General features: G+C 35.5%; 1 protein-coding gene across 1 annotated transcript in view; it reads left to right on the top strand.

The window, feature by feature from the left end:
• Window positions 1-12,121, top strand: part of KCNC2 (potassium voltage-gated channel subfamily C member 2) — a 228,381-nt gene extending 216,260 nt beyond the window's left edge. Inside the window, exons 3-6 of the mRNA XM_061124653.1 lie at window positions 1,718-2,645; window positions 4,693-4,857; window positions 10,292-10,386; window positions 11,461-12,121. Coding sequence (XP_060980636.1) covers window positions 1,718-2,645; window positions 4,693-4,857; window positions 10,292-10,353 — 1,155 coding nt within the window. The 3' untranslated portion in view covers window positions 10,354-10,386; window positions 11,461-12,121. The remainder of the gene's footprint in view (window positions 1-1,717; window positions 2,646-4,692; window positions 4,858-10,291; window positions 10,387-11,460) is intronic.
• The last annotated feature ends 211 nt before the right edge of the window (window positions 12,122-12,332 follow it).

Genomic DNA, 12,332 nt, shown 5'->3' with positions numbered 1-12,332 from the left:
TTGCCTGGAAAATCCCATGGATGAAGGAGCCTGGTAGGCTACAGTCCATGGGATTGCAAAGAGTGGGACACGACTGAGCAACTTCACTTTCACTTTCTTCTTTTTAGTTGAGGTATAGTTGATGTACAATATTATATGTTTCAGATCTACAGCATAGTGATTTACAACTTTTAAAAAGTTGTATTCAATTTATAGTTATTAAAGCTATTGGATAGTATTCCCTAAGTTGTACTATATATCCTTTATAACTTACTTATTTTATTCACAATAGTTTGTACCTCTTAATCCTTTACCCCTATCTTCCCCCCACCTTGAGAAGTTTCTTTATGGCAGATAATCTCAGTCCTTTTTTTTTTTTTTCCAAGTCTTTTTGTGTATCTCATGTACTTGGCAAAATCTGTGTATCTCTTACACTGAAACTCAACCAGGGAAAAAGGGAGATGATTTCAATCTCTTCTTGAAACTTGAAGGTGAAGGTGAAGGTGAAGTCGCTCAGTCATGTCCGACTCTTTGCGACCCCATAGACTTTAGCCCACCAGGCTCCTCTGTCCATGGGATTTTCCAGGCAAGAATACTGGAGTGGGTTGCCATTTCCTTCTTGAAACTTAGATCTTTTCAATGTTTAGTTGAGGAGCAGGTATTAGGGAAGAGCTTTGGGTTTGGGATATGTCATACTATTTCTAAAAAGGATCTCCCTCTATTTGACTGATGACCTCTTCCTCCTGAATAATTCATTTGTTTAGATATTCAAGGACTCTTGGTAGTCTATTGATGCTCAGTGAGCAGGCTCAATCTGAGCTCACTCAGAGAGCATGGGGAATCTGCCAGCTTGTCGTTATGAGTATTGATATGAGCTAATTATGTAAATTGCTTTGAAGAGTGTTTGGTATTAGTAAGAACTATATAAGTGAGAGCTTTTATTATTATTTTGTATTAGTAGGTGTGTGCATATTCATATATTATTGGCCAAAGAAATGTTGAATTTTAAAAAAACCTTTATAACATATATTTTATAGTTTTATAACATATTTTTCTAACATTTGAAGTTCTTTTTTAGGAGAGGAAGAATGCCTTTTAATTTGTTCCTTAATTCTTTCTCTCTCTTCAGTCTTAATGCCATCTCTTCTTCCCTAGGTTTGCTCTTTTTGGACTTCACCTTTAGTTGATATAATTTAAATGGTAGCACAGCTCAAACACTTTTTTCATGTTCATACGTCATGATAATCTGAACATTTGAGAAGAAGCCTGCAGTTAAATATGGGTGGCTTCCAAATTTCTATCAGTGTAGACTACACCTTATATTTATGGTTGTAAATCTGGACCTAATACGTGAAGATTTCTAGGATCATAACCAATATCTGGAGCCATTGTCTACATTTATTTTTTTTCCAGCCTGCTGCCCTTTAACACTCTTTTGCAAGGTTTTTATTTTTTTGCTCTTTTTCTTACACAGAAGAGTCAAATTGTTTTCCAACATAAATCAGAACTTTTAATCTATATAAGCTGAAAGAAGAACTTGAAACATCCTTCCCGTGCAACTCTAATGGATGTTACCTACATGTCTAAGTTCTTACAGTTGAGTAACATCCTGAGTTAAATCTCCAAATATGTGTTTATATGTCTTCGTCTACAGGGATCAGTGCTTTTAAACTTGGATTGAAGTTTATTATGGTTCAGATCATTCTATATTTCTTCTTTTCTTTTTTTTCCTCTACAGTTTATTGCTTTTGCTTCTTTATTCTTCATCCTGGTTTCAATCACAACCTTTTGCCTGGAGACACATGAAGCTTTCAATATTGTTAAAAACAAGACAGAATCAGTTACCAATGGCACCAGTGTGGTCCCACAGTATGAAATTGAAACAGATCCTGCCTTGACGTATGTAGAAGGAGTATGTGTGGTATGGTTTACTTTTGAATTTTTAGTCCGTATTGTTTTTTCCCCCAATAAACTTGAATTCGTCAAAAACCTCTTGAATATCATTGACTTTGTGGCCATCCTACCCTTCTATTTAGAGGTGGGACTCAGCGGGCTCTCATCTAAAGCTGCTAAAGATGTACTTGGCTTCCTCAGAGTGGTCAGATTTGTGAGGATCCTGAGGATCTTCAAGCTCACCCGCCATTTTGTAGGTTTGAGGGTGCTTGGACACACTCTTCGAGCGAGCACAAATGAATTTCTGCTGCTGATAATCTTCCTGGCTCTAGGAGTTTTGATATTTGCTACTATGATCTACTATGCGGAGAGAGTGGGCGCCCAGCCCAACGACCCTTCAGCTAGCGAGCACACGCAGTTCAAAAACATCCCTATTGGGTTCTGGTGGGCTGTAGTGACCATGACTACCTTGGGCTATGGAGATATGTACCCCCAGACGTGGTCGGGCATGCTGGTGGGCGCCCTGTGCGCTCTGGCTGGAGTACTGACCATAGCCATGCCGGTGCCTGTCATTGTCAACAACTTTGGAATGTACTACTCCTTGGCCATGGCAAAGCAGAAGCTTCCAAGGAAAAGAAAGAAACACATCCCTCCTGCTCCTCAGGCAAACTCGCCTACTTTTTGCAAGACGGAATTAAACATGGCCTGCAATAGCAAGCAGGGTGACACGTGTCTGGGCAAAGACAGTCGGCTTCTGGAACATAACAGATCAGGTAAGGCATGGGTTCAAATGCATGCCGTTAAATACTTTATAGACCAGTATGTCCCTTAGGTAGAAGGCATCTTCTCATTTTCTGCAGATGTTTGGAGTTTTTGGTTCCACCCCTTTGCAAATGTGTCTGTGTCAGGCTTGTAGATAGCTAGACTGTAGCTTTTCTAAATGAATCCTAAGCAGAAGTCCGCATAGCTGGTCTATAGAGTTCTCCTGCTTTGACGGGGATGCCCTGTGCTGACGGCGCCAATATCTTCTTTTGCCTGTTTGTTGCTTTCGTGCCGATGTTCCCTTGTTTCCCTGCACGATGTGGCGGTATGATATTGGACATTTCCATCCTTCATTCTCAAAATGTTGATCTCCATGTCATTTGACTTGGTGTGTTTTTCTCAGTTTTATCTCTGCCACATGGGGCCATGCATTTTGACCTAATTCACAGGAAGAAGTTATATAAAAAGAATGGATGTTTACATTTCAAAGGCCTCAACACTGAAGAGGTGATATGTAAGAATGCCCTTTGGAAAGTAAAGGTGTTCTTCAGTAATATTAGGGAGTGTTGGTTAAGTTTTCATTATTCTTAAATTAGGGTATTTCAATGTAATTCCTTTGCTTTGGGTAAAGTGCTGTGTAGTACAATCAGCCCAGCATTATGCAGGGTCTGGATGAGCTGCTTTGGCTAATCAATAGGAAGGCTGAATTTCTCTGTGGATTGCCTTTTTTATGCATTCTGCACTGGGCTCTTTTCCCTCCCAGAATGGAATTTTGGATAACTTCCTGCTTGAAATTAGCTGAATTCCTGCTTCTCTCTGTTGCCATAGATAATCTAGAGTTAATTGACTGTAAATTCAGTTTGCCAAAGTGATAGTCAATAGTGTCTTCTCTAGTCTGTTATGTCTAGTAAAGATGAAATATTTTGTAGATCTCACAATTTAACTAATTTTTTGTCATCTATGAAATGTTAAGATATATGCATTCCCTATAACTTAGATAGATTTAATCTTTTTCTTGTAGAAAAATGATTTATGACAATCCCACGTGAATAATTTAGCATTATTTAGAAATAACACTAATTAAACAAACCAAGCAAACTAGCAAACAAACGGGAAAAGCAGGTGACATTTTCACAGGTTGTCTCCTTAACTCCCAGAAGCTATTATGGGTTAAATTGGGGAAAAAAAAATAAAACCTGCTGGAACTGAACTGCTTTTTAAAAGATTTTATTCAAAGTCCTTGTGTTTATTTAGCAGATTGTTTTGCAAATTCTGTCAGTATGTATCTGAGAATTGCTATGCCAGGAATGTCCTTATGAAAGATGGAATGTAGTTTGTGTTGCTGCCCTTGTTAGACTGTTCTCTGCTTGATCAGAGCTTTTCTGAAGGGCATGGAAAGGCGGACACACTCAGCTTGGGCAAGCACTGTCATAAGCTAGCATCTAGGCGATAGGATGTGAAAGTCTTTGGCAAGTATTTAGACATAAACGTTTCAAGGGCGTTTGGAGAAGTTGATCTTGTTCCATTGTTATGCTCAAAACAGAGAACCTGGACACAAAGTTTGTAAACTTTGGGGTTGTTTTCATTATGAATTTTGGGAAACATTACTTCCAGCAAGCAATGAAAGCATATGTCTTTTAGCACTGCAAAGACAAATATTTACTTAGGACTTTTTCCGTCAGTAGTCTCCATTTTTAAAGATGTCTATTTGCAGTATCTAGATAACCTGTCAAAAGTGGAAAGATGCTAATTCATGCGCTACTTCATTATCACACTTACTTTGAATCATATTAGTTTTGTAAAAGTTGTTGTCATATTAGATAAAATCCAACATGAAGTTACAATTTCCCTGAGAACATTTCTCTCCTTCTCAATACATTTCCATTTTGCTCCATGTAAGTTTTTGTGACGAGTGATGAAAATTCTTTTCTTATCATGTTGTGATTACTGTGTTTTGTATTATCGAGTGACTGTACTTTGGACACTGGGCGTAAACTCTTTGTATTGTCTCGTTCCCTCATCATCACTGTCTGTCAATGGGCGTGGTGCTGTGACCAGTGTTAGCAGGTGACGACAGTGCGGGAAGTGAGCCGCCGTTATCGCCCCCAGAAAGGCTCCCCATCAGGCGCTCTAGCACCAGAGACAAAAGCAGAAGAGGGGAGACGTGTTTCCTGCTGACGGCAGGTGATTACACGTGTGCTTCTGATGGAGGGATCAGGAAAGGTAGGCATGCATTTCATCAGATCCTAACAGGTGACATAGCAATTAAATGCTGCAAATGTATGGAGTGATGTAAAATGCTCGTTCATCATTTTCTGGGAACAACTATGACATCATAGTGCTTTTTGCCTCATTACATCTTATCTCATTATAAACATTTAAAAATGTGTATCATAACAGCCAACTTGATTGTCATATCTGAAAGACTTTTCACCCTTCTTTCTTTTTTTTATTATTTGGTTTTTCATTTGTCTATAGGCAGAATTGTAATGAAGTATTAAATAATTAAGTCAACCATCGAATTATTTTAATATAATACATTCAGCAGTCTTGAAAAGTTATCATTTTTCCTACAATGAATTAAAGTCACTAATTGACTCTATGCATCTGTTTGATAAGTGGTTGATAATTATAAAACAATAATAAAACTTTTTTTCCAAAGTAAAACATTAAACATACTCTAATGGTCTCTTATCCAGTGTTTGGGCAGATTTTCCCCAGTAATTAATCTGAATGTCAGGAGTTCACTAAGGTACATGATCCTCCAGCCATACAGAACAGTATACCCAATCAGTGGAAAGGTTACTTACTGTGCTTACAAAATGTACTTACAAAATTTCTCTTCCGGGCAATAATCATTTTAAGTTTATTATTATTTTTTAATTGACACTGAACAATTCCTGGCTCATAGAAGATCCTTAATATCTGTTGAATGGATGCATTGTGTTAGATAGGCATCTTGGTTAAGGAATATAGCAGGATACTGAAGCTCCCCTTCAGCATGTGGTTTTATTTCCCTAGATTGTGTCAACCATTTATGACTATTCCTTAGTTGCTAGTTTTCATTTTCATTTTAGTAAACTTTACCAACCAAACAATTGGACCCTTTTTATCCTCAAGAACTTAGTTTCGTGACACTTATAACCCACCCTTGTCAAAGTTCTGGTATGCTCTTAGAATACTTTCTACTTTGAGAATTCCAGTTGCTTTAGTGCCAAGGTTATTTTATTCTATTTACCGACAGAATAGAGAAAGAACTACAAATTTCTTATGAAGAAATAATAATTTCTTAGGCAATTGACTGAATTTGAATGAAAAGCCACTCTAAAACTTTCATGTTAGTGCAACTGCATTTTAAAAACATTGTGCTTATTTGCTATTCATTGCAGTTTCTCCCTACAGAATACCTTACCATTTTAAGCCTAAAATATTTATAATGCCTACTTCCTTTGAAATAACTCATTACCCATGTTGTGCTTCTTTTTTGTTTCTTCTGAGGACTTTATATTGTTCTTTCTGTCTCCATACTTGTGAGTAACAAAAGAGAAGACAGAGGACTCTTCTTTTGTTTCTTTAATGTGTAATATTTTAAATTATACTTCATTCCAAGAACTGTCACTCTTTGCATCTCTTGTACCAAAATGTGTTTCAATTATCTGATTTTTCACTATTTTATATTGTTACAATAGTTTTTAAATATTTTTATAGTTAATACTCTATCATAGTACTTAAGCAAAATATATGTATATAGCTAATAATATAGAATGTAGTACTTAAAGTGCCTTGTAATCTTAAATCACTATATATGTATATACATATATCCATATGTGTATATATGTATTTTTATGTATTATGTGATTATATTTGGATATACTTTAAGCATCATTTAATAAAATATCACATGCAATATTTATACTAGGGTTACATGTTAAGACTCTAGCTAGAATGTTTTTCTTCCATGTTAGATAATATTTTGAATTTTAAACTGTCAAAAGGGGTCACATATTTTAAAAGACTTTGCAAACTATAAAGCACCTATATAAATACAGTTTTCCCATAAAATGGCAAATTTCCATAGCAAAGCAATTAATAAGATATTGTGTTTATATGAGAAAATTATACACGTGATCTTATTTCACAAATTCTATCAATGAGAGCATCTTTGAAAACCCAACTATGAGCTTTTTATTTTTAATTATTTCTCACTGTAAACAAGTTCTTTTTCATTCTTGCTTAGTTATTTTGTAGGTCTGTGTTTTTTTTTTCCTAGATCTGGTAACATTTCTGGCTATTTTCACTTAATTTTCTCAGTGTTTATTTTGTTACGTCTATTAGAAATCCATTCATTTCTTCTCCTGTTTCCTTTATATAGATTAGAGATATCTCCTATTATTCCCACTCACATGTTTATCTTCTGTATGTTTCTAATCATTTTCTACACTGACCTAACTTTTGGGTTATATAAATTCTCCTCTATATAGATGAGAAAAATGACTGGATTCCCTTTGTATTCTTTTTCTATCAACAAGTGTAAATGCAGTTGGGCATACATTAAGAAAACATGTGGATTACCTAAAAGAATGAACTCCCAAAACTTAGAACCTATGATTTTCTTTATACAGTATTTTTATTTATATATCATTTTACATGAACACAAACATACTCATTGATAGTGCACAAATAGGCAGTTTCAACGTTGCCCTAAACAAATATGTGCTCTTAAAAGCTGTATAAAATGTATATCATGTATTTAGATGTTAGTTCAAATTGAGTTCAATGTTGTTTATTCTCATAAATTATATTTTCAGTCATTCCATTCAATAAAAGCTTGATGAGGCAAAATTTTGTCAAATTTTCTAATCATAAATGAACCTGCAGAATAAAGGAAGAATAAATTTATATGAAAAACATAATTTTACTAATTAAATACTTGTTACTAAATTATAAGGGAACCCTTCTCATACACTGAAATCATAGTTATTAAAAATAAAAGGACTTATAAACAGAATAAATAATATTTATCTTAATGACTATAATTCAGAAAAGTAACTAAACATTTACAAGGGCAACCAAGATTTACATGTAAATAACATGATTAATATAAATTGTTAAACAGATTTTTACCTTTTTTGGAAGTCTCATAGGGAACACAGATATTGTGGGGAACAAGATGTATATTTTCACAAGGATGGTTTATAGTTATTAACAACTTCTTTGATTCATGTATATTCATGAGGTTGCTTTTAATCAAAACCAATCAATGTTTATAGTCTAGTTTACATTTTTAGGTTACACTAAGAATCCAAGTCAACTTGGATAAATTATTCTTTCTACAAGTCCCAGTTTTATTTCCAATCACATTACAGAAGAATAATGATAATTAGCCCTCTAGGAATGTGAAGGTCCCTATGTAAGAATGAATGACTTGCAATTCCTTTTTAATTATTTAAGACATTCTTTCATTAACTATTCCATCACCCACCAGAGCAGAATGAAATATATGCCACCTCACATGCTTTATAGCTCAAAATACTAATAAAACATATAGGTAGATAATTTTCTCATTAGCAGAAATTATGTCCTAGAGAACTGTACTGTAATCAGTGGATGACATAAATTTTCATCTACAAAATATCAAAGAAAACATCTAATCTGCTGAAAGTTTGTGGGTGTATATGTAGAGAGGGGGTTCCTACTAGTCAAACCTTACCCTGCAGTAGAGCTGTTTCATTTTCCAGATCTATACCACTTTTTCACTGGAGCTGTCAGAACATTTATTTGATGAATCGTATAATATGACTATTTTTTCAGTTAATGATTGCCTGACTTTTAATACAATTTTACTTCTACTTTTACAGTAGGTACTCACTACCTCATTTACCTGCCTCTAGTCTTTTCTAATAAAAAATACCACAATATATACTCCTTCCACTAGTGTCCTTGATGGGGTGTGGCTTGAGCAGCTAAGGCAAATCAGTGGGTTAAAGTTTGTGGGAAAGACATGTAAGTGGGAAGGATTCTGTTAAGTCAATGATTATCATGAACAGAAGATTAGAACGCAAGATAATAGGAAGAAAAGGTGGATTAATATCAAATTATTCTTCATTCCTGGCAGGGAAGAATCAGCTGAAAATACATAATCAAAATCAGATTTAAATTTACTGAAATGATGACTCAGTTTATATTATTTTCTTTTTTTTTAAATACAAGGGATTAGGAATGGGCATTCATTCTACATTACCTAGATAATGACATTAAAAGTCATTATTGAGGAATCATCCTTTTAACCCCATAAAGCTGGAAGATTAAATATGCTGGGAAAGAGTGGTGCACTTAAACTTAAGCATGCTTTATTAACTTAGTAAACACTAAAATAAGAATAAAAAGAGAAAAAATAGCTCATTTTTTTTCAGGAACATATTCTGAAATTTAAAAATATTAGCCAAATTTATATCTTATTTAAGTTGCTTTGCATAATTCTTATAAGTTTTCTGATATTGAATATGCCAAAATTTCATCAATACAAACTATAATTTGGAAAAGAATAGATTTTTGAAGTATTACAATAGTAATTTGTGATATCTGGCTTAATCTTTTGGAAATAACAGCTACAGCAAGCTTCTTTTTTTTTTTTTTTTTTTTTGAGTTGTAAATTGTCTCAATGTTGAATTCTTTGTAAACAAATTCTTTGAGCTCAAAAATAGCACTTTGATTACCCTGCATGATATTGTTTGTCTGTGTCTGTTTTCTGGTTGAATTCAACTGATGTCTGTGCATTTTTCCATAAAAGGATATGAAAAATCCCGAAGCTTAAACAACATAGCGGGCTTGGCAGGCAATGCTCTGAGGCTCTCTCCAGTAACTTCACCTTACAACTCTCCTTGTCCTCTGAGGCGCTCTCGATCTCCCATCCCATCTATCTTGTAAACCAAACTGCATCAGTTGGCTAAACTGTCTTAATTCAAGTACTGTTTACCCCATAATGGAAATAATTAAATGTAGAGTTACTCCAGACGCCATTAATACAGTATAAATCCTGCATGATACTACTGTCTGAAGTCAAAAATGCCATTTGGGTAGCTGACGAATCTTACCCTGGCTTTAAATGAACCTTATCCTAGTAGTGCTACCACTTCTCCATATGAATTGCCCTGATCTCCTTTTGCAATAAAATGACAGATAGCATCAGATATTGGCGAGTACCCTAATACATAAACACATCTTCAGGGAGATAATTTAAATCATTGTGCTTCCAAATGCCAGCTACTTCATGGGAACTTCATTTCTTGTGACTCTGAACCATTCTGAAGATGTCTGGGATTCTGTTTTGAATGCACACAACATGACTTTGGTCAGCTCATTTGCATGGACCATCTTGTCTCTATCACCTGAAAGCAATGTCGCAGTGTTCGGGGACCGCAGATGGCTCAGGATATGTGTACTTGCATCGAACCATTCTGCTGATGTGAAAGCACTGGTTGACTGTTCTGCATGTTGAATTGTGGGGCAGGGAGGGTGAATTTCTCCTTGACAATTTTTTTTTTCTATTCTTTGAAAAAAAAATATTTGTTTTAAATAGTTTAATTTCTTGATTGTTTTACTTTTCTTCCAAAATGCTGTATTGGAGTTCTGAATGTCTCTGGTTGTTTGCACACAGATAACTGCAAAGAGATTGTCATTACTGGTTACACGCAAGCTGAGGCCAGATCTCTTACTTAATGGCTTGGGGAAGGCACAAAACATGAGAGAAAGGTAACTGCCAGCCAGGCTTGCGTCGTTTAGATAGGAATTGCTATTTGGAACTAGAATCATGTTTTCTTTCTTTTAATCCCAGAATTTGTCATCGTTTTCAGAGTCAGGGTGCCAAAGTATCACTCAAAATTCTTGTCTTTTTTACCCCCTTCCTTTATTTAATTTATTATTATTATTTTTTTTTTTTGCAAACAACAAAGAGCATTGTTGTTCACAGGAAGCTTTCTTGACAAGCCTTAAATCTCTGACTGACAGCATTAATCAGATTTTCAGGCAGTGTTTAATCAGGTGCTTTGTCCTGTATGTCGTTCTGTCCGTATGTCTTAGCTCCCTGTCGTATATGTATATGCCATCTGTCTCCATGAAGCACAGAAATGCCTTGATGAGGTGTTCATGATTTTAGGACTGGGTCCTCTTCCCTGCCCCTTGCCTTCTTCACTACTCGGAACAGCCTCTGTGCTTGGTGTGTGAATTAGTGATGCCCGTAGACTACCTAAGTTAACCGGTGCTGTGAACCTGTCTCATAGGCAGGATTTAAGCAGCAGTTTTACCCTTGCATTTGATTGCCTGCTGCAGTGTCAGTTTCTAACTCCCTAGCAACCAGAATTCATCAGGACACGCCAGTGAAACCCTCAGGGTGTCTCATTCAGTGCAAGTGGGAGACATTCTGTTTGCACATCCCTACAAATGCAATAGCAGTAGTGTGTCTGATGTATTGGACATGCGAGGGAAGAAAATACCATACTGTAAACTGAGAGATAAACAATATTTCTAAGGCATTTAGGATCCTTGAGACTGCTAATTCCTAATGCTGATGTTTATTTCCGGTTAGGGAGACAATTGTCACTTTTAGAATTGGCCACAGAACATGTATTACTTTATATCCCCAAGTCCTAGAGCATGACCTGCATGTCAGAGACCTTGTACAGCAATGTATTTACCCAGACATAAACAACTGATATTTAGAGATTCAGTGATGCTTTTGATAACACTACACATAGAAAGTTATAATTAAACACAGCTTTATGGTGAAGGAATTAATATACTGTCTGGTGCTGCTGTTATTGACTGCAGTGTTGTACAGAATTTATCATGGATTTTTGACTGCTGAAAAAGGGACAGTGGAATTTAGCCATACCAAGGACTATTCTGGAAACAGACTCCTGCTGCTGAATGTGCCCTGACGTGACCAGGTTGCACTTGGAAGAGATCCTGGCGTCTTCATGAAGCATGAAAAAAGCCTATGCAAGAACTGTGGCTGGAACTCATTTGGTGCTCCCCATATGAGTGGTCTGCTGAGGACTGGCCGGTGTCCGTGAAACAGCTGTAAATACCAACATGTATGCATGGGTCAACAGCTTTGGCCATCTCACATCGAAGGAAGCCAGAGTCACGATCAGCATCTCTGGAGCTTCAAGTAAGGCCCGCACCTCTGTGAATTACCCCTTGTGGACCTGCAGTAGATTGTGCTGTGATCATAAAAGCAGTGATATTGGTGTACTATAGGTCTGTCTTAATTTCCTTTATTTCCCCTTTGTTGGTTAGATCCACCGACACTAACTGTATCATTTATTTTTAATAAGCCACTTATACTAGCTTGTCATATTATGTTGCAAAATTTTCAGTGCCTATTTGTCAAAACTGACCTATTTGGAGTCCCATATTTGTTTTAAGTTCTTAAAAGTTATTTGACTTAAACTCATTAATATTATTCATGATTCAAGTATTTTGTCATTGTTACCTCAATTATAAATAATAAAAAAATAAAATTCTGGCAATGAGAATATTTTTTTATTAAATTATCAAGACTAATGTCAGTATATAGTAGAATATTAATTGAATTATACCCTAAAATGTATATTTTGCATAAAAGAGATATTCTTCAATCGATTACTTTTTTTGTGAATTTTGTGGCAAAGAAGCTTGCACTTGTCTTTAAAACTGTT

Source organism: Dama dama, chromosome 3 (genome assembly GCF_033118175.1).
Source record: "Dama dama isolate Ldn47 chromosome 3, ASM3311817v1, whole genome shotgun sequence".
Lineage (NCBI taxonomy): Eukaryota > Metazoa > Chordata > Mammalia > Artiodactyla > Cervidae > Dama > Dama dama.
The sequence above is the reverse complement of the archived record's forward strand: the minus strand, read 5'-3'. Positions and strand labels throughout refer to the sequence as shown.